Source organism: Leptodactylus fuscus, chromosome 8, assembly GCF_031893055.1.
Source record: "Leptodactylus fuscus isolate aLepFus1 chromosome 8, aLepFus1.hap2, whole genome shotgun sequence".
Taxonomy (NCBI): Eukaryota; Metazoa; Chordata; class Amphibia; order Anura; family Leptodactylidae; genus Leptodactylus; species Leptodactylus fuscus.
The window spans coordinates 29,928,372-29,949,013 of record NC_134272.1 but is presented as its reverse complement, the minus strand read 5'-3'; the positions used below and the strand labels follow the sequence as shown (position 1 = coordinate 29,949,013).

At 44.0% G+C, this 20,642-nt stretch overlaps 1 protein-coding gene across 1 annotated transcript; it reads left to right on the top strand.

Annotated features, from left to right (window-relative positions):
* Positions 1-1,425: 1,425 nt before the first annotated feature.
* On the top strand, positions 1,426-15,540 carry SUMO1 (small ubiquitin like modifier 1). Its single transcript, XM_075283906.1, has 5 exons — positions 1,426-1,553; positions 7,159-7,236; positions 7,701-7,778; positions 11,519-11,590; positions 14,926-15,540. The coding sequence occupies exons 1-5, from the start codon at positions 1,542-1,544 to the stop codon at positions 14,992-14,994; spliced, it is 309 nt and encodes a 102-aa protein (XP_075140007.1). The 5' UTR covers positions 1,426-1,541; the 3' UTR covers positions 14,995-15,540.
* The last annotated feature ends 5,102 nt before the right edge of the window (positions 15,541-20,642 follow it).

Below are 20,642 nucleotides of genomic sequence, written 5' to 3'. Positions count from 1 at the left end.
ATGCATGTGTTCTTCAGTTATGTGTAAACACATGTAACCCCCTCACAGGAGTTACTAATGGTTATTTGGCTATAAGAGTGCCTTACATGTTATGATTGTTTGTATATGTGATACTGATCCTGGCCTGGACATTGCCTTCCTTGCAGCTAAGCCCTGGGCAAAAGCTCTTTGTTGGAGTGGAGCACTGGCACCCACATCACCATCTCCAGCCCAGGGACCAGCGGGTGTCTCAATACTCCAACTGGCGTCACATCTAACTGACTCTATTACCCTGTGCACCTCTCCTGGGAGTTCTGGTGCCTATAAGGTCACTGTGACAGTCCAGCTTCCTGCACGGTTCTCCAGGGGTGGTCGCACACATAAGCCCATATATTGTACGTAGAGACCCAGCTATACTGAGTGGATATTCTGTAGATGTGCCGCATCTCTGTTTACCTACTTATGGGCTAAAATATTTGAGTTGCTAGACATGCGGGTGTCAGTGGCGTAACTAAAGTCTTGTGGGCTCGGTGTAATCTTTTGTCCGGGGCCCCCTACTTCATCCCTACAGCAAATTCTTGACATTGATGGTTATGGGTGCTAAGGGTTAGTTTACATGTAAATAACGTGTGGCTTATTTTGGCACCGGAAAAAAAAGCTTCCTAATTAGGAAGCATTTTTTTTGTAAAAACAGCTTAAAAAAATCCAGGCTGTTTTCTCCTCCTGTAAAGTGAATGGGCTGAAAAAACGGCGTCGCATTTTTTTTAGCAAAAAAAGCGTGGTTTTTGCCTCCCATTCACTTCTATTGCTTTCTTCAGGCGGAAAACGCCTGAAGAAAGGTCATGTCGCTTCTTGAAGAAAGGTCATGTCGCTTCTTTTTCTCTGCTAGCAGAAAAATGAAAAAAAAAAAAAAAAAGCTAGCAGTCTACACAGACTAACATTGTATGGAGGAGGATTATAATGTGGATTCCGCTGTCAAAATCTTCCTCCATGTCCCCGTGTGAACTAGCCCTAATAAGGAGTTTAGTATGGTTAGGGTAGTCTGTGAGTCTCCTTGGCTTATGGGCCAGTTGGAAGCTGCAATCTCAATACTGATCCCAGTGCTTATGGGCCCCCTAAGGCTCCTGGGCCTGGGTGTGACTGCACCCTCTGCACCCCTGGTGGATGTAGAGTCTCAGAAAGGGGGGTAGTTTAATTGCATACAAAATGCACCAAACTTGAGTCATACAATTCCCACTAGACAGTGAGGAGAGGCCATAGATCTCACCCTGCCACTGCCTGTCTAAAATAACAGCCAGGCCATAGTGTCTGCACTTTTAAATGCACCAACTCGCAACCTTCCTTAGACTTATGACGTCACACGCGCTAGGTCACAGCGCAGCCATGCTCGCCCAACTCCAGGCGTCGCGAACGTCACGCTACGTGGGCGGGGCCTGTCACCGGAAGTGACGTCGGCCCTCAGACAGGAACTCTCGCCGTGTTTGAGTCTCCTGTGCTGTTATTGTGCCTGTAGGAAAAAGCGTCTCATAGCAGCGGAGCTCCACCGGGGGACAGAAGGCAGCATGTCGGACCAGGTGACGGCGTAGTACCGGGGGGAGCGGGAGCTGCCGCTGGCGGTGCCCGCTGTGTGTCTGGCCCTATAGAAAGCCGTTAGGGCTGGTGAGAGCAGCAGCAGCAGCGGCCGAGTGTTGCGCCAGTGACGGGACATGCGCAGGTGTCTGTGTGGCCGCAGCTCTCGGCTTGTTTATGTGCTTATGTAAGCGCGTGTGGGGGAGCTTATGTAACGCCTGGCGGGGTGTGAGGCCTGGTCAGGAGCCCTCAGCAGGCCTCTTACTAAGCACTGGATGGTGGGAGCTATCCTTCATGGCATGCTATGTAATAAGCACATGTATATGGCTCCTCTCTGGCTGACATCCCACCTGTGAGGGCAAGTACAGACATGGCAGCACATAGGAAATCTCCACTAATCTGCTTGTGTTACTTGTGTGCTGGGGATTATAAGGTGTCACCTCATGTACCCTGAAAGCAGTGACATCCGCACAGCAAACCCCCCATTCACATACACTGTGCCCTGATCTGATGTTACCCATGTGTAATGGTCATGTGTTCATTGTCACACAGCTTTCCCAAATGTAGGTCTGGTTATGTTATTGCTAATTTTTTAGAGAACCTTTCGCCACCTCTGCCTAGTCCAGCACTTTGCATCATTTAATAGTTGCCGCTTCACTGATTCTGACACAGATGGAATTTTTTTTCCTCTAACCCCACCATTCCCAGATAATCAGTGCAGTTAGTTTTGATGCCTGATATGCTATTTAGGCTCTGTTCTATTAGAAGTCCGGTGTCAGGCATGAGTTTTGATTCTGAGCTCACTGCCCACTTTCATTTGGAGCTCAGAATCGCATCTCTTGCCTGGCACTGCCATCCTGACAGTAAAGAGCCTAAACAGCATATCAAGCACCAAAAATAACAGCACTTATTGCTCAGGAATGGCGGGGGCTAGAGGAAATAAAAATCCCAACTGCGCTGGAATCAGCAGGGCAGTGAATATTAACAGATATTAAGAACTGAAGGTGGTGAAAGGTCCTCATTACAGGAGTTATCCCAAAGTATGAAGAACTCTACAGGAAAAGGAAACCACTCTCCTCTCTAGTGCTAAAAAAAAAGCCTTCATTTCTCTTGGTCTTTGTTTATAAGCCATTTAGTGGATCACTGAATTCAGTGTGTTGTGCTATCATGTGCCGTAGTACTAGAATCAGTGATGGGATGCAGTGCGGCCGCTGACTAATGGGGGCGCCACTGGTTGGTTACAGTTAGCTGGCACATGACCCGGGGCCTCACTGGATCGAAGGGTTCTTGGGGTCTTTCTTCTCCTTTCCTGCTCCCCTTTAAAGGTTATACAGTCTCTTTAACATAAAAAGAGCAGGAAATAAAAAGAAATGTAAATCTACATTTCTGTTCCAGTGCAACACAGAGGCTCTGGGCTAGTATGTGACCACTGCAGCCAGCCGCTGGAAGGAACAGTCATGTGGTGACCTCTTGGCCTGACCACTGAGCCCTATGGATCCATTTGTAACCATTATGTCGTGTTAGGCCGGGTTCAACTCTGCATTGTAGACACGTCGGAGATAAAATGTCTCCACTGAGGACTTTTCTCTTTGCTGCTTTCCATATGATAACGGCAGAACCATTATAGTCAGTGGGGTCCATGTGTAACCACTGTTTTAGCGGTTTGGGTTCCTCGGTGGACCTAAGCAATGGAGACCATACTTGTCGTGTGAATCTACCGTAAGTATTGTATCAGTGGTTACACAGCACCGGTTCTTCCCGTTACTGAGCTTAAACAATTGTATTTATTTTAGAGCGCAATTGATTTCCTTGCAGCTGTACATACAGTATAAAAGGGGTTTACTTACATAGTACTAAATACAAGTCCAAAATAAGTAACTAAATATCAGAACTTTCGCAGTGGTAGGGCCTGGCTAGTGGGGGAAGGATGATGGAGACTGGCACCTGCTCAAATGGCATTGTAGACTTTCCTGAAGAGGTGGGTTATCTAAGGAGTTCAAATGTGGGGGTAGTGAGTCTGGGGGAGACACGGAGGTCTTGTGAAGATCGGAGAATTGTGTGGAGTAGAGATGAGCGAACACTGTTCGGATCAGCCGTTCCGAACAGCACGCTCCCATAGAAATGAATGGAAGCACCTGGCACATACACTTTGCCGGTGGCCGTGCCAGGTGCTTCCATTCATTTCTATGGGAGCGTGCTGTTCGGAACGACTGATCCGAACAGTGTTTGCTCATCTCTAGTGTGGAGGTATCAGAAGATTAATACAGACCTGTATAGAGGTGTAGGTCACAGACTGCCTTGTTCTCTATGCCTTTAATATTTTAAGTTTAATTTATTGGACGGGTTTGTATAGGGAAATACAGACACAGATTGAAATTGGAAGTGCTGTGTTATAAAGAGATAAGTAACACGTGGCCATGTAAATAAATGCAATAAAAGAGCGATTCCTCTATTAGAAGTCATGGCATACTCCTATGGTATACAATAAGTTACTGCTCAGTGTAGATTCATCTGGAAGGATCCCTACAATCTCCCAAATAGTGGAGTCACAGCACACTTTAAGGGGTATTCTGGTCCTTTTTCCATCTGTATGAAACAATAAGTCAAGCATTTGCGATGCTGCTCCATTCATTCTCTATAGAAGTATGTGAAATAGCCATACATTGTGCTTGGCTGTATAAGGTAGTCCCAACAAAGTGGAAAGAGCAGCTCTGCATGTGCAACTCAATCCGTACAGGGTACAGCAGATCCCTGTTCTTACAATGGTTGGAGGTCCCAGTGGTTGGACTATCATTGACCTAGTAGGTAACCTCTAGTTTTGAGCCATAGTCACGAGTGGACTATAAAGGAATGGGCAATATAAAGCAAGCGCTTGTTTTCTCCTTCCTGCTGAATCAACACCTGGCTTTGGATCAAAAAAAAAAAAATTGTCAAGATCTGCAACAAAAACTCAATTGTGTTCCCTGTCTTAGGTTGGTTAGTGGTTTGTAGTCGCCATTTTTACCTTTGTGTTGCAGAAAGACATTTTGAATGAGAGTTTTCTTTCTGGGCTTTTTTTTTTTTTTCCATGGAATATTTGGCATTTTTCCAGAACATAACTCTGGTTTTGGTTGTTTTTTTTTTTTTTTTTGCTCTCCTTTTTCCAGGCATTTTCCTTATTCACTTTATTATAGAAAAAAACGTCTAGGAGATCGGGATAAACAAAACGCCATAAATCCTGTAGGCAATATTGGTGTTTATAAATGTTGTGTTTTCTCCATAGACTTTTATGCAAGCGTTTTTGGAATTGCTCCCTTGGCTGTGTTGTCTTTCACTGGAGTAAACATGGCATCATTCTTCACTAGATTGGACTCTATAGCCATTGAGCAGGGACCATATTCATGGCAGCACTTACTGACTGCTTTCTAAAACCCAACCTTTTTTTTTTTTTTCCCTTCCTTCCTTTGCCGGTCATTGATACTCCCCAGGTGAGCGGTAGAGAATACTACACCCGACATAGAACCTGCAGTCAGCAGCAATTCTCTCTATATTCCTCCTCTTGAGGTTGCTAATATTGGATGGGGACGGTATCATACTATGTCAGGCAAGCCATAGGGAAAAATCACATTCCCTCCTGCTTGCTTATGCCAACCCATCACCCAAGTAAGGGCACACAGAGGAGATGTGGCCACCCTGCAAACAGAAAACATGCCAAAAAACCATGTCAATGTGGTTTGAGTTGTATTAGAATTGTAATGGCTGCACATCTTTGCATAGTGATAGTCAATTGGAAAACTGCACGTTTTGTTCATTCGCATCGTGGCACCATCTTTACCACCCAGCTTACCCTCACTGGGGATTTGGCGAATCGTTTGCTGCCAGAAATTGATTTCCCAGACTAGTTTGGTGTAGTGTTTTGGTGTACGCTCTTTTCATGTGTGGCGTACAGTAATATTGTCTTCTGAAAGCATACAACAATGCAGAATGAATGTGCCGTCTGATTCGTTCTCCTTCAGACCCTCACCCCTTTGCAGAATATTATTCCTCATCTTTTCTGCATGATGAACCTGCTGATTCCACATTCTGGAAGCCGCTCGCTCCGGCAGGGCTGAATCAGCAACACTGGTTATGAAAGGACATTAAGGAGCGTGAACAGACTGTTTAAAAGGGGCATTAGGAATCTCAACGCTAGTGAAGGAGGGGGGATAAGGGAACAATTCCTGAACTGCCTACGGTCTGTCGCCTCAAGTATTACAGAGATGACTGCAATTTTAACCTATTCTTAGGAGTTTCTCATGAGCATCATGCTCGGTCTTTTGTTTTTTCTCTCCTCCCTTTAGTCGACTTGGGTTTTCTCATTGATTTTATACCAAGAGGAGACAGAAATAATACACAGGAAAATGATAAAGCATGAGATCCTATAGCTGTATGAGACTGCAGTGTACAGTCATTGTATAAGGCGTCATGTAGTTTACACTCTCTGACCAAATCTGCAAAGTAAAAGCTGAGGGATATAATGATAATGCTAAATCCTCAGGTGGCCTTTGTCTTCCCTTAGGCTGGTCTTACACGACTGTATTGAATGTACGGTCCGCAAGTTGCTGATTGGCAACATAGGCTACGCAGACGTCCGTGTCCTGCCGCACTCGCCCATAGAGTTCTATGGGCGAGTCCGTGCAGTGCTGCAATTCACAACCATTACGGACATGTCCTATAAATTGCGGACCACGGTGATCTGGTGGTGTAAGAGGCCGCATTGAATATAATGTGTCCGCAATTGAAAACCCTCAATTGTGAACCATTTGCGGACTTGCATTACGGCTGTGTAAGACCAGCCTAATCTGTATATTCCAGTACTCTAGTTTTGGGTTACATTACAAAGAGATTTTCTGAGAGTTTCTCAAATGGATTTTTCATACTGGTGACCTATTCACAGTATCGGCCATCAGTATGTGATACATGGGGCGTCCGACACCTAGATCAGCTGATGGAAGCCAAGGAATAGGGCCAATCGCATACCAGAGGATAGGTCATCAGTATGTGATCTGTAAGGCCGACATACAGAAACCAACCAGCTATGCAGCCGGTGCAGGGGATGTGAAGTGCATGCAGGCTGCTCCTATTAGGGAATACTTGAATAGGACCACCCTGCATGTGTGTTTTGGGAGGGGGTGAAAAAAAGATTGGATGTGTTTGATCACATCGCGGGCAACTCTTTTTTTTTTTTTTTTTCTTTCCCTTTATGCCACCCACCAGAGCCTTCCCACTGAGCATATGCATGTCAGTGGATACTTGTAGAAGTGTTGTCAGATGAGACCTAAGTTCACATATATCACTTGTGTCTTACTAAGGTTTTTAAAGGGATTGTCTGTTGAGGCAAACCATTTAGTGTGGGTAAAGTAGCCCAAGATTAGAACCCTATGGTTGTCTGATGTGCCGTGACGTCATACCTGTATCATACACTCCAAGCTCAGTCAGCAGAGGAAATGGTTTTGCTCTTTTTTTTTTTTTTTTCTCTTTCGTTTGATTCTTTTGCAGTACAACAATCTGATGTAAGCTTTTTCTGACAATAAATTGATGTCCGAGGGGTGAAAAAATGTCATTTAATGGATTTATTGTCTCACTTTGCAGGAAGCCAAACCATCCAGTGAAGACTTGGGGGATAAGAAGGAAGGAGGCGACTATATTAAACTGAAAGTAATTGGTCAGGTAAATGTTGGGGTGGATAGAATTCAGTTTTTGCAAATAAATAATTCTTACTGTGTGATCTGGGTGTTTCTTTTTAAGAGGAGCCCTCTCAAACGTAGTCTATTGGTCATAAGACTATAGAGTCCTAAGATTACTTAGTCATTGGTGATACAACTGAACCTAATAGACAGGATTCCTTTGTTTACAAGGTGCAGATGACACGGCAATATACTTGATGTCACTGACCTCAGTAGTCGTACTGTATGAGTCCGGTGGATGGGTGGCGGGGTGTATAAGAACACCTTTGCTAGAAGCAGCAGGGGAGAAAACTGAATGTATTATTTTATCACATCTGCTACCATTTTATTTATTTTATTTTTCCCCTCTTCTCTAGCTTGGGGAGACTCCTTCATTACACAATTATGCGCTTATACAACCATGTTTTGATTCGCTTAATATGTTTGTGTTTTTTTGTTTTTTTTCAGGACAGCAGTGAAATTCACTTTAAGGTAAAGATGACGACGCACCTGAAAAAGCTGAAAGAATCCTACTGTCAGAGACAGGTGAGAATTACTAGGGATGTCATGGTTCACAAGCACTAACCCATACTGCTGTTTCTCTTCTAATACTACAGGACTGAAGTCAGAATTACTGATTGGTGGACAGCTTAGCTGACACTGAGACCATAATGTCCGCCTTAGTGGGGATATTTTAAATGGATTCTATCATTAGAATCGCATATCTTATTTATTAACACGTAGGAATAGCCTTAAAGGCTATTCTTCTCCTACCTTTAGAAGTCTTCCACGTACCGCCGTTCTGGTGATATTCCTATGCAAATGAGCCTCCAGACAGCAATCGGCTTCTGTGGCCGCTACACGAGTGAAGGCAGTCACTGAAAGATGACTCGGGAGGATGTGCGCGGCTACAGAAGAAGGCCACCACTGGAGTCCTGCTGTCTGGAGACTCATTTGCATACGCAGAAAACAGGGAATATCACCGGAACAGCGACTCGGTGAAGACCTCTAAAAGTAGGAGAAGAATGGCCTTTCTTAAGGCTATTTCTATGTGTTAGTAGCAAATTTTGGGATTCTAGTGATAGAATGCTTTTAAATGTAATAAGGCCCAATTCACATGTCCAAGTGTGCTTCTGATGTGGGGCCGAGTTTTCAGTGGAATGCACTCAAATGACCTCCTAGTGTGATCCGAGTGCATTCTGTTATGCATTCACATCTATGGGGGCTTCTGGACCATTCTGTTTGGATGACACAAGATTATAGAGCAGGTTCTGTTCTGCTCCGTGTTCTCAGAACAGAATGAATTGGAACCTCCCATAGAAGGGAAGGCATAACAGAATTCACTCTGAGTGTCATCTACGTGCATTCCTTAGCATACTTGTGCATGTGGCCTAAGGAAACTGCAAGTTTTAAACATTGGTCTAAGCCAGTTATACCCGTAGATTTCTGGGAAGCTTGTATAGTTCTCTGCATAAATGAATACACCCCTCCCCCCCTCCTTTTCAGCTTTTGTCCTGGCAAACTAGTAGGCTTATTTTTGTGCATGGGCTTTAGGACAGGCTTCCTTTGTGGACAACACCTATGCATAGCATTCCTCTGCAATGTCTTCCATATTGTGTCATGGCTTTCTAGACTACTTTCTACACTGATAAGCAGCAGCAAACATGAAACAGCTGTCTGAGGATGGGACTCTTCTCCTTTTGGAGGTGATATTCTGGCTTGGCTGTTATTCCCTGGCTCTGCCTTAGGTTTGTTTAAAAAAAACATGCGTTTATCTATAGGGCGCTGCTGTCCAAAAGGTGATGCTAGACTCGGGTTCCTCTTTTCCACCGATGAGGTTGTATTTGCATATTCCTTAGCAGGGCAGGCATGGTATAACAAGTCCCTGTACTGCCTCTCCATAACGTTTATGACCACTTTAAAGGGTTGTCCAGGGTAAAAAAAAAAAAAAGTTTATTAAATTAGGCCAGGGGTGCTGGGGGGGGGGGAACCCCATACTCTCCACACTCCCTTACCACTTAGGCCAGTCAGCGGCCTTAGTGAAGGACACAGGACGTCATTATCTGTGACATCCCCAGGTCCTTTCCTGAGTCCGCTAATTGGCCTCTGTGGTCATGTGACCGCTGAGGCTAATTTGCAGCCTGAGGAAAGGGATTTACTTCTAGCGAGGACTTCTGCTGCAAGAAAACATTGCAGCAGCAAGATGGGATGGCGCTTGGTGGCATCTGGGACACGTGAGTATTTTTTTTTTTTTTTTTTACCTCCCCTGGTGTAATTTCAAGAATGATCCTGGACAGCCTCTTAACCCCTTCCCGACATGCGCCGTAATAGTATGGCGCGTGTCGGGTCTGTAACTATGGCGACCGCCCGGGAGCCGGGCGGCCGTCATAGCCGCCGGGTGTCTACTGCTTTAAGCAGTAGACAACCGGCTCTAATGCCTCCGATCGGTCCCCGGACCGATCGGAGGCATTAACCCCTCCGGCGCTGCTGTCAAAGGCGCCGGAGGCGCCATCTTCCCGGCGGCGCATGGGCGCCGCCATTTTGGCAAGGATCGCCGGCTCCTGGAGCATGCTCCAGGGCCGACCCCCCCCCCCCGTTGCCATGACAGCCGGGAGCCTTGTTAAGGGCTCCCAGCCAGTCTGCAAATTCTCTCTTTTGCAGGCTGGTGTATACAGCCTGCAAAAGAGATGATGATTTTTTGCAATGCATTGCAATGCATTAGCATTGTAATGCATTGCATTAGTGATCAGACCCCCTGGGGTTCAACACCCCTAGGGGGTCTAATAAATGCATAAAAAAAATAAAAAAAAAAGTAAAAAAAAAATAAAAAGTATTAAAAGTTCAAATCACCCCCCTTTCCCTAGAACACATATAAAAGTAGTTAAAAACTGTGAAACATATACATGTTAGGTATCCCCGCGTCCGAAATCGCCCGCTCTACAAATCTATAAAAATATTTTTCCTGTTCGGTAAACGCCGTAGCAGGAAAAATAGTCAAAAGTGCCAAACCGCCGTTTTTTCACTGTTTTAATTCTGATAAAAATTTGAATAAAAAGTGATCAAAGCAATAACATTTCCCGAAAATGGTAGAACTAAAAAGTACACCCGGCCCCGCAAAAAAAGACGCCCTATGCATCCCCGTACACCTATGTATAAAAAAGTTACGGCCGTCGGAATATGGCGACTTTTAGAAAAAAAAAATTTTAACACCGTTTTGGAATTTTTTTTAGGGGTCAAAATGTAAATAAAACCATATAAATTTGGTATTCCTGGACATAGAATATAGGGGACATGTCATTTCGGCTGCACAGTGAACGCCGTAAAACCAAAGCCCGTAAGAAAGTCGCAGAAATGCATTTTTTCTTCAAATCCACCCCATTCTGAATTTTTTTCCTGCTTCCCAGTACATTATATAGAATAATTAATGGTGGCATCATGAAGAAAAAATTGTCCCGCAAAAATTAAGACCTCATATGACTCTGGGAGCGGAGAAATAAAAAAGTTATGGGGTTTAGAAGGAGGGGAGTCAAAAACGAAAAACGAAAATCAAAAAATGCCATCGGCGGGAAGGGGTTAAAGGCTCTAGACTTTTGGAAAAGTGGTTTGGTGTTCCAAATAGCCCCATGTTGATGATGTCCAAAAAACCTTTATAACTTATCCGGCTCCTGGTGCTCCTTACACCTGCACAGGTAAGAAATAAGTGATGAAACTCCTAGGAAATCAGCTCTGCCCAGTGTTAGAATAGGGTTATATGGAATACTAAATCGCTGGTCCATAAGGATCTGTGGGTGGTTTAATGTCCCAAATAGAGTAACTTCCATTTATCGGGGAGTAATGCCATTTTATAACATGATGTCAAACTGCTCAGATATTCCCATAACTATCTGATCATTTGTAGACTCTAAACCACCCCTATAATGAAGGGATCAGTTACTCTGTGTCATGTGTCAGGCAGTAATTTTAAAATGTGATATTTTTTTTATTCATTTTTTAAAAATTTATTTATTTTGCCTTACACCTCTGCTTTCAGATAGAGGAGAAGATGGCAGATTGCTAGGTAACTTTAAAAAACAAAAAACCACACTTCTAATACTCTGGTACTAAAGATTGGTGGTCATATGGTGGCCAGAAAATCTGGTGGCTTGTTTACATAAGGTCAACAGTGTCGTTAAGTATTGCATTATGGAGTTTTCAGTCTTCAAATTCATTTCTGTAGTAAAATAGTTGAAAACGGGATTGCAGTTTTTCATAAGTAACTTAACAAATGTATGTTTGTTAATTTTTAGGGTGTGCCCATGAATTCGCTAAGGTTTCTCTTTGAAGGGCAGAGAATTGCAGATCACCAGACCCCTAAAGAGGTTAGTAATAAACATACCGTCTTATCTGTGAACCTCATCTGCTGTAGCAGTTGAATCCAGGCGCTCCATTGAAAAGTATGTATGGTCAGCTGAAAAGGCTACTTAGGGCCCCTTCACACGGAGGATACGCTGGCTGATTTTGAACGTGTAAACGTTCCGAATCAGCGGCGTTTTAAACAGATCCCATTGCTTTCTATGGGAGCCGGCATACGTGCGCTCCCCATAGAAATGAATGGGCTGCTTTTTCTGTTCATTTCTACGGGGATCACACGTATGCCGGCTCCCATAGAAAGCAATGGGATCTGTTTAAAACGCCGCTGATTTGGAACGTTTACACGTTCCAAATCAGCCAGCGTATCCTCCGTGTGAAGGGGCCCTTAGTCTGTAAATTTTCCTTGTAAACCACAAACCCTCTTCTGCATTGAAATGGTCGTTTTCAATGATTAGTCCCACTTTTGATAGGCACATTGATGGTTCTAGATTAGTCTGAGGACCACATAGGCAGTGCCAGGAAGAGGCCTTTATATGGGAACGTCGCACTAGTGCTACTCATGGGGAGACATAATATAACACAGCCAGTCCTGGCTTGTCATGAAACCAATGGTATGGTCATTTCTCCAAAAGCAACCCAGGAGCAATTTTACAAAAGGACAATGGTAGTCTGGGTGTTGCTTGTGCTACTGTGAGCCGCCTGCATTGCCCAGATGTTTTACAATGCCCTGCAGCATCACCGAACTTGTCTCCCATTGAGCAATGTGTTGGACGCCATTGATGAGCAGTTGCAAATGGAGCTGGCAGCAGTCAGTCATGATCGGCGTAGCCAAGTGTATTAAGCGTGGCATAACATTCTGCAGACAACCATTAATAACCTTTTAATAATCACTTATATGCTGTAGTAGGGGCAACTAGTAGTATATTTACCAAACCCTTTTTTTGTGTCAAGGCTCAGTCTTGTTGCTGATAAATTTTACTTTCATTCCATATGCAGCCCTATGAATGTTAGTTGTAAGGAAGATGACTAGAGATGAGCAAACGCTATTCAAAACAGCCGTTTCAAATAGCACGCTCCCATAGAAATGAATGGAAGCGGCTGGCACGCAGACTTTGCCGGCACCCAGCCGCTTAACCCCCCGCGTGCCGGCTACGTCCATTCATTTCTATGGGAGCGTGCTTTTCGAAACGGCTGTTTTGAATAGTGTTTGCTCATCTCTAAAGATGACGTTTCAGCATCGCTTAACTTATTTATGTTTTTTAATATATATTTTTCACCCTTTTACCTCACTAGTGTGCGAACTAGCAATACCCACCTGTGATAAAATCTCATACAGACGTTAAACATACAGTCCTATGAAAAAGTTTGGGCACCCCTATTAATCTTAATCATTTTTAGTTCTAAATATTTTGGTGTTTGCAGCAGCCATTTCAGTTTGATATATCTAATAACTGATGGACACAGTAATACTTCAGGATTGAAATGAGGTTTATTGTACTAACAGAAAATGTGCAATATGCATTAAACCAAAATTTGACCGGTGCAAAAGTATGGGCACCTCAACAGAAAAGTGACATTAATATTTAGTAGATCCTCCTTTTGCAAAGATAACAGCCTCTAGTCGCTTCCTGTAGCTTTTAATCAGTTCCTGGATAAAGGTATTTTGGACAAACAATTCAAGTTCAGTTAAGTTAGATGGTCGCCGAGCATGGACAGCCCGCTTCAAATCATCCCACAGATGTTCAATGATATTCAGGTCTGGGGACTGGGATGGCCATTCCAGAACATTGTAATTGTTCCTCTGCATGAATGCCTGAGTCGATTTGGAGCAGTGTTTTGGATCATTGTCTTGCTGAAATATCCATCCCCGGCGTAACTTCAACTTCGTCACTGATTCTTGAACATTATTCTCAAGAATCTGCTGATACTGAGTGGAATCCATGCGACCCTCAACTTCACCAAGATTCCCGGTGCCGGCATTGGCCACACAGCCCCAAAGCATGATGGAACCTCCACCAAATTTTACAGTGGGTAGCATGTGTTTTTCTTGGAATGCTGTTTCTTTTTGGACGCCATGCATAACGCCTTTTTTTATAACCAAACAACTCAATCTTTGTTTCCAAAATGAAGCTGGCTTGTCCAAATGTGCTTTTTCATACCTCAGGCAACTCTGTTTGTGGCGTACGTGCAGAAACGGCTTCTTTCTCATCACTCTCCCATACAGCTTCTCCTTGTGCAAAGTGCGCTGTATTGCTGACTGATGCACAGTGACACCATCTGCAGCAAGATGATGCTGCAGCTCTTTGGAGGTGGTCTGTGGATTGTCCTTGACTCTTCTCACCATTCTTCTTCTCTGCCTTTCTGATATTTTTCTTGGCCTGCCACTTCTGGGCTTAACAAGAACTGTCCCTGTGGTCTTCCATTTCCTTACTATGTTCCTCACAGTGGAAACTGACAGGTTAAATCTCTGAGACAACGTTTTGTATCCTTCCCCTGAACAACTATGTTGAACAATCTTTGTTTTCAGATCATTTGAGAGCGGGCTGTCCATGTTCGGCGACCATCAAACTTAACTGAACTTGAATTGTTTTGTAGAAAGAAATGGTCCAAAATACCTTTATCCAGGATCCAGGAACTGATTACAAGCTACAGGAAGCGACTAGAGGCTGTTATCTTTGCAAAAGGAGGATCTACTAAATATTAATGTCACTTTTCTGTTGAGGTGCCCATACTTTTGCACCGGTCAAATTTTGGTTTAATGCATATTGCACATTTTCTGTTAGTACAATAAACCTCATTTCAATCCTGAAATATTACTGTGTCCATCAGTTATTAGATATATCAAACTGAAATGGCTGCTGCAAACACCAAAATATTTAGAACTAAAAATGATTAAGATTAATAGGGGTGCCCAAACTTTTTCATAGGACTGTATGTCTGCAGGGAAACTAAGCAGAAATTGTGAGACTTGTAGCGTATTAGATTATATTTGTGTTTAGTTGCAGGTTTGTTCAATTGTTATGTCAGATTAAATTGTAAACTCCAATTACTTCAGATTGGCCATAGATAAGCAGCAAGATCTGAAAATCACAAATGAGTAAACGCAAAAATTTCATAAACGCCAAAGTACACTACTACTGTTCCCATTCCTGTTGCGCCAGTTTTCCCAGTGGTGTGTATATTGGGTATTTTCCATGATGCCAGGATTTCTAGAACATGTGGTGCAGGACTCTGCATCAAGGGGGTTAGAGGCCATGATAGGTCCAAGTTACTCCATATGAAGAGTATTAAAGCCTGTCTTGATACTGATCATTTCTCTTACCTTTCACTTCTTGCCTTACAGCTGGGCATGGAGGAAGAAGACGTTATTGAGGTTTATCAGGAACAGACTGGGGGCCACTCGTTGATTTAACACTTTGTTTTATTTTTTTTTTTCATTTGGAAATTTTTTTGACATTCTGGATTTATTTTATTTTTTTTTATTTTGTAATAAGTTGTTTACCTCCCCCGCCGTAAGGGTTCTTTTCTTGTTGTAATCCACTCGCTGTCTTCACCTTAACATCACATCATTTCAGCAGCCACACTATGTACCAAGATGAGCAGCATCTGCACACTTCACCGGTTCAAGCCTTTCTGTCATCTTTGCCTCTGAGGATCAAGCTTGGGGTAACTTTGTGACAAGAGGAGAGAACTTACTGGGGACTCTGCTTCATATTAAAGTTGAATAACCTTGGCACCATCAATTCATTGTTCCAGCGCCTGCCTAGAAGAGTTAGGAGTTGTGTTTTTAGAAGTGGTCATGCTACAAAAGCCCTATGTATAGAGAAAATGTTTGTTGTATCTTTTATTTTTGTGGGGCATGGGTTTTAAAAAAAGAGAAAAAAAAAATGAAAAAAATGCATTATCTGTATTGGCTTAATTGAAGTAATATTAAAAAAAAGAAGAAACATTTGTAAAATCCGAGATCATGTTTTGGTTCTGTTGTGAACGTTTTGGGGGCGTATTATTGTGTTAGGGGGTGCAATCGCCTGAAAAGTAGTAGACTGCCGATGAAATGTCTATAAGGTAGACACAAGATCTTCTGTCCTATCAATGCCAGAAAGATTTTTTTTTTTTTTTGTAGGGATCACAATGTACATTTTCTCCAATCAGTATGTCTTTGTAGAATGGAGGGAAGTCCAGGCAAACATGGGGAGAACATACAAACTCCTTGCAGATGTTGTTCCTGGCGGGAATCGAACCCAGGACTCCAAGGTTGCAGTGCTAACCACTGAGCCACCGCTTTGCCCCTGCCAGAAAGATTTTTGTCCTGTGTCATAGAACATGTATGGCCCAGTATAGTCTACTTTTACACTGCTATGCTGTGGCAAGATACATGGTCATATATATAAATTATATCCCTCCTCATTCAGACTATAAATCACTTCTTACCATAGGACTTTTTCTTCCATTCAGAAACTACAAACATAACGGAAGAAAGCTGTGTCTGTCATTCCAGTGCTGAAGTCCATTGCTCTCATCCTATGATGGATGACGGCAACAGACTTTGCAAACAGCAATGTGAACTTAGTTATCCAGTTTTTAAAACAAATGATGCATTAATACAAAACACTTCCTAATATTTATATTTTGCTTAACTATGGCATGGTTTCACGGTTTTATATTAGGGTCGTGACCATAGCTGTGTCATTTTGTTTACAAGCTCACTAACCCTCCATGTGAGCAGTTCAGCCAGCAAACGAAATGTCACAGCAGTATGTGACCTCCTTGCTGCTTGAAGCCACTCACCCTGGGTCTATTCCTGCCCTCCTGCAGGATACAGCAGAAAGGTTGTGTACCCCCACTGCCTGTGTCATCTCCACATACTGATTTTGGATGGAGGAGTCATTTATTACCTGGTCAGATGTGTGGAGGAGAGTGGCTGTACTGCTAAAGTACTGTGACACAACACAGACCATGTAGGAGGGAGGGAGTGCGGGTGTCCTGTGATTTCATTCTAAGGGAGAGAATGAAATGGAGAAAGGAGGGGTGTGGGGGAGTACACAGAGACCGAGAGCAGGAAGATGAATCATGTGCAAATGTAGTTTTTCCACATATTTCCTGCAAGTAAATAAGTGATTCACAGAATAGGACCATCCCTAAAGAAGATCATATCTAATCAAATAAAACTCCAATAAAAGATAACCATACAAATAAACTATAAAATAAACCCACCACCCAGAAGGGACAGTATAGAATGAGACCTACTCATGGCTTCATACAGGAAGAGAGAGAGAGAGAGCATATGAAGCTCACATTAGATGTCTGATCATGAAGGAATGATGACATTCATACTGAAGAGAGAGCCAGATATTTGTAGTAGTAAGAGGAAATGCCGTAAGTGCCTCCCTATGTAAATAAGTGATGCAAGTAAATTAAAGTGGATGTCCAGGATATACAGAACAGGGGCAGATAGGGGATAAAAAATAATTCGCCTGTCTCCAACTCTCCGCTGTCCAGTCCAGTGGCACTCGGGGACTTGTTCCAATGGAAGTCTTTCGCATGTCACAGCTGAGGCCTCATCAGTCACAGGCGAGGACCCGGGACGTCACTTGCATACGTCACTATTGATGTCCTGGGTCCTTAATAAGCCTCCCGGGAGCCACTGGACTGGACATCAGTGGGGGACACTGGAGTGCTGGGGGCAGGCCTGACCCCCCTGTTCTGCATGCCCTGATTCCACATACCTCCAGATCCAGCAACTGCTGTATTTCCCTATGGCACTGACTATTGTCACTTCATACCCGCACTCCTGATCCCTGGCATGTTCATATTTTACATATACATGCGTCTGAATTGTAGTTCGTTATTTTTGTACCAGATCTTCCCACTAAAGTAAGTTATAACTACTGAAAATGCCTGGGACTGTACAAAGACCTATATTCATGTCTCAACTCTTCATGTTCTATTTATTGTATTTGATATCGTGTATGAACTTTGTATGCCGCTTGGACACGGTACTATTATAACTGATTGTTAAACACAATGAATTGTTATCTTGACTCACAAGGAGCGCCCTGCGTTATCTTCATGTACAAATGCAGGCAGGAATGTTGACAAATGCTGCAGATTTGCTACAGAATTCACCCATTGCATTACAATACGTCAAATCCACAGTGAAATCTGATTTAAAAAAAAAAAAATCTGCACACAGGTCAGTTCACACACATATTCTCATCCAAATGCTGCACATCAATCTGCAGATTTTCTAAAATCTTATCCAGTTTGTGCTGTAAAATTCTATGGCTATTCAGCAGTGTTTCTACAAAGATGTTCCCTTTAGAGAGGACCGGTCAGCTTTCCTGATGTGTTTATGGTAATTTCAGTCTTCATAATCACGCAATTCTGGAGCATTTTTCTCAAAACGGTTGTGCCATTCCTCTTTTTCGTGCAATCATGGTTGTATCAATCGGCGACGGATCAAGACAACCGACTGTCACTAAGGCTATGTTCACATCTTTTCTCTCCGCTGTTCTCAGTATGAAAACGACACACTATAATGGGGTCCGTCTTGTCTATGGGTAACCGCTGTTTTAGCAGTCGGACCTGAAAAACGGACAGCTGAGCGCAGATGTGAACTTAGCCTTAGATGGTTAGAAAAAAATCTTTAAGGGAGCCTTCACACGGAGTTTACGCTCCGCTCATTCTGAACGTAAACTCGTTCAGAGTGAGCGGCATAAAAAACAGATCCCATTGATTTCTATGGGTGCCGGCATATGCGTGTATCACATTGAAAGCAATAGGTAAAAAAAAAACCAAAAAAAACCTCCCACTGATTTCAATGGGTAGCGCGCGTATGCCGGCACCCATAAAAATCAATGGGATCTGTTTTTACGCCACTCACTCTGAACAAGTTTACGTTCAGAATGAACGGAGCATGAACTCTGTGTGAAGGCTCCCTAAAACTCAGTGAAATTACTTAGCTACAAAAATGTTCAACTATTGTCTGCGTTTATATATAGTTATGTTTATAGGAAAACCACTACTACAACGTGTCAGCTGTGTAACAGAACAGGTACTGGTTCTCTTAGGGTTCATTCATACTGAGCTTTTGGGTGCTGATTTTGACGCTGAATCCGCGTCAGAATCCACGTGGAAAAAAAAGCCCTGGATAAAGTTCTATGGCTTCCGCTCACTTTATTTTCTCGTAATATTTCACTGGGGAACACAGCAACCATGGGTATAGACCTGGTCATTAGGAAGCGGACACTAGGAAAGAAAAAACGGTTGGCTCCGCCCACACAGGCTATACCCTCCCACTGACAGTGCACTCAGTCAGTTTTTTTTCCTAGTGTCGTAGAAGGCAGTCACGACCTGAGTCAGGTCTTTCTGTCTTGCATCGTTTTATTTTTTCTTCTCTTTTTCAGGGGCAGGGGGTTTGTCAGTGTACTGCTACACTAGTCTTACCCACTGCAGGCGCAAGCACTTTGGTACACCCAGTCACCCAGTCCCCTGTTGCTGCATCAGTGCTTGGATTCCGGAGACTCCACCTTTGGTGCGAGGTATCACCGAGGGGGTGAGTCTGTGGCGCCTGAAGACGCTGGACTGGTAAGTATTGGAGGGTAGAGGTAAGTACTTTTTTTCTCCCCCCGTTTTTATCTACTACCCCGGATCCCTGGGGTCATGGCGGTTGTGGGGGAGTGGAGGTGTGCCCTGGGTCCCCTTTTTTTTTTCCCCCTTCCTCATGGGTCTAATCAGGGAAGTTACACAGGTGGTCGCGGCTTCACCGATGGGTAGGCCGCACTAGACCCCTCCATGCCCCGGCCTCTCGGCCAGCTCCCTGCGGCAGCCGCGGCTTCTACTGAGGCCGCGACCTCACTGGCGGGTAGGACGCTAGCTTCTGCTGCGTCAGGTCTGAGACACTTGTCTAAGAATCAAGGGCCATTACTCAGGTGAATATTTTCCCCTGCTTGCTCTGTTTTTTTTTGGGGACGCCTCTGACTCCGAGCAGGAGTTCCAGCTAGACACATGGTAGCAATGCTACGCAGGAGTTTGCCCGTACAGTTGTGATACTTTTCAACTGACAGAGGGCTCGAGGGCTGTTGCTCAGAAGGGTATCTCCCTCCACATAGCTGCTGTACATCTTAGTTTTTATTAACCATGAGGATTTTTTACTATATTTGGCAGAAATAGTGATTATCCAGCCCGTACCCTGGTTGTTCCAGGAGTTCAGATGTGCTGTTTCTTTTTCTGGGTGGACCGAGTCGGCCATTGCCAGATTTCTAGGGCTGCCTTTTTGGCCTCTAGGTAACTTTGCCTCTCTTGTGATTTTCCTCTTAGAAGGCTAGACGTTGTGGCTAATGCTAGGTTCACACTAGCGTTCTCCTGTCCGTTCTGTGGTTTCCGTCTTCTGCATGCCAGAAGACGGAAACCACAGACCGGGTCCGGCCGTGAGCGGCGGTGAGCATTTTAGGCTCTCCGCCACGAAACTGGATTTTTTTTATCCGGACACAGAGTACTGCATGTCCGACTCTGTGTCCGGATTATAAAACCCGGTTTCACGGCGGAGAGCATAAAACGCTCACCGCCGCTCACGGCCGGACAGCCTTCTCACCCATTCAAATGAATGGGTGAGAGAGACTCCTGCAGGTTTCCGTCTCCTGCCTCTGTTTTAGGCAGGAAACGGAAACCTCAAGTACGGAGTTCACAATGCTGATGTGAACGAGCCGTAAGTTGTTTTTTTTTGTTTGCGGCTAGTTTTGTGCGTCCTTTCTTGCCGCTTCAGGACCGTGCCTGCGGTAATCAGCTGAGGGCTGGTCTGGCTGATGCGTCAGCTTTGCAGGATTACCAGCGTCCCTCCTGTTGCTGTATCCTGGGTTAATTGTATCACCTGCGGGAATCAACTGAGGACATCTGGCTGATGTGTCAGCTCTGCAGGACTATCAGTTTCTGGTGGAGCAGTTTCTATACGCTTCTAAATGCCTATGTGATGCTTCCTTTTTAGTGGCTCGCTGTTATTGCCAAAGCCGCTGCTGATGTTGGAGCTATGTGTCACATTATTTATTCTATTCTGGAATATTG

Bases quoted from the DNA above. Each gene is read 5' to 3' on its own strand.
- SUMO1 (XM_075283906.1), top strand. The intron at 7,237-7,700 runs GTAAATGTTGGG...GTTTTTTTTCAG, and splicing joins AACTGAAAGTAATTGGTCAG to GACAGCAGTGAAATTCACTT. The intron at 7,779-11,518 runs GTGAGAATTACT...GTTAATTTTTAG, and splicing joins AATCCTACTGTCAGAGACAG to GGTGTGCCCATGAATTCGCT.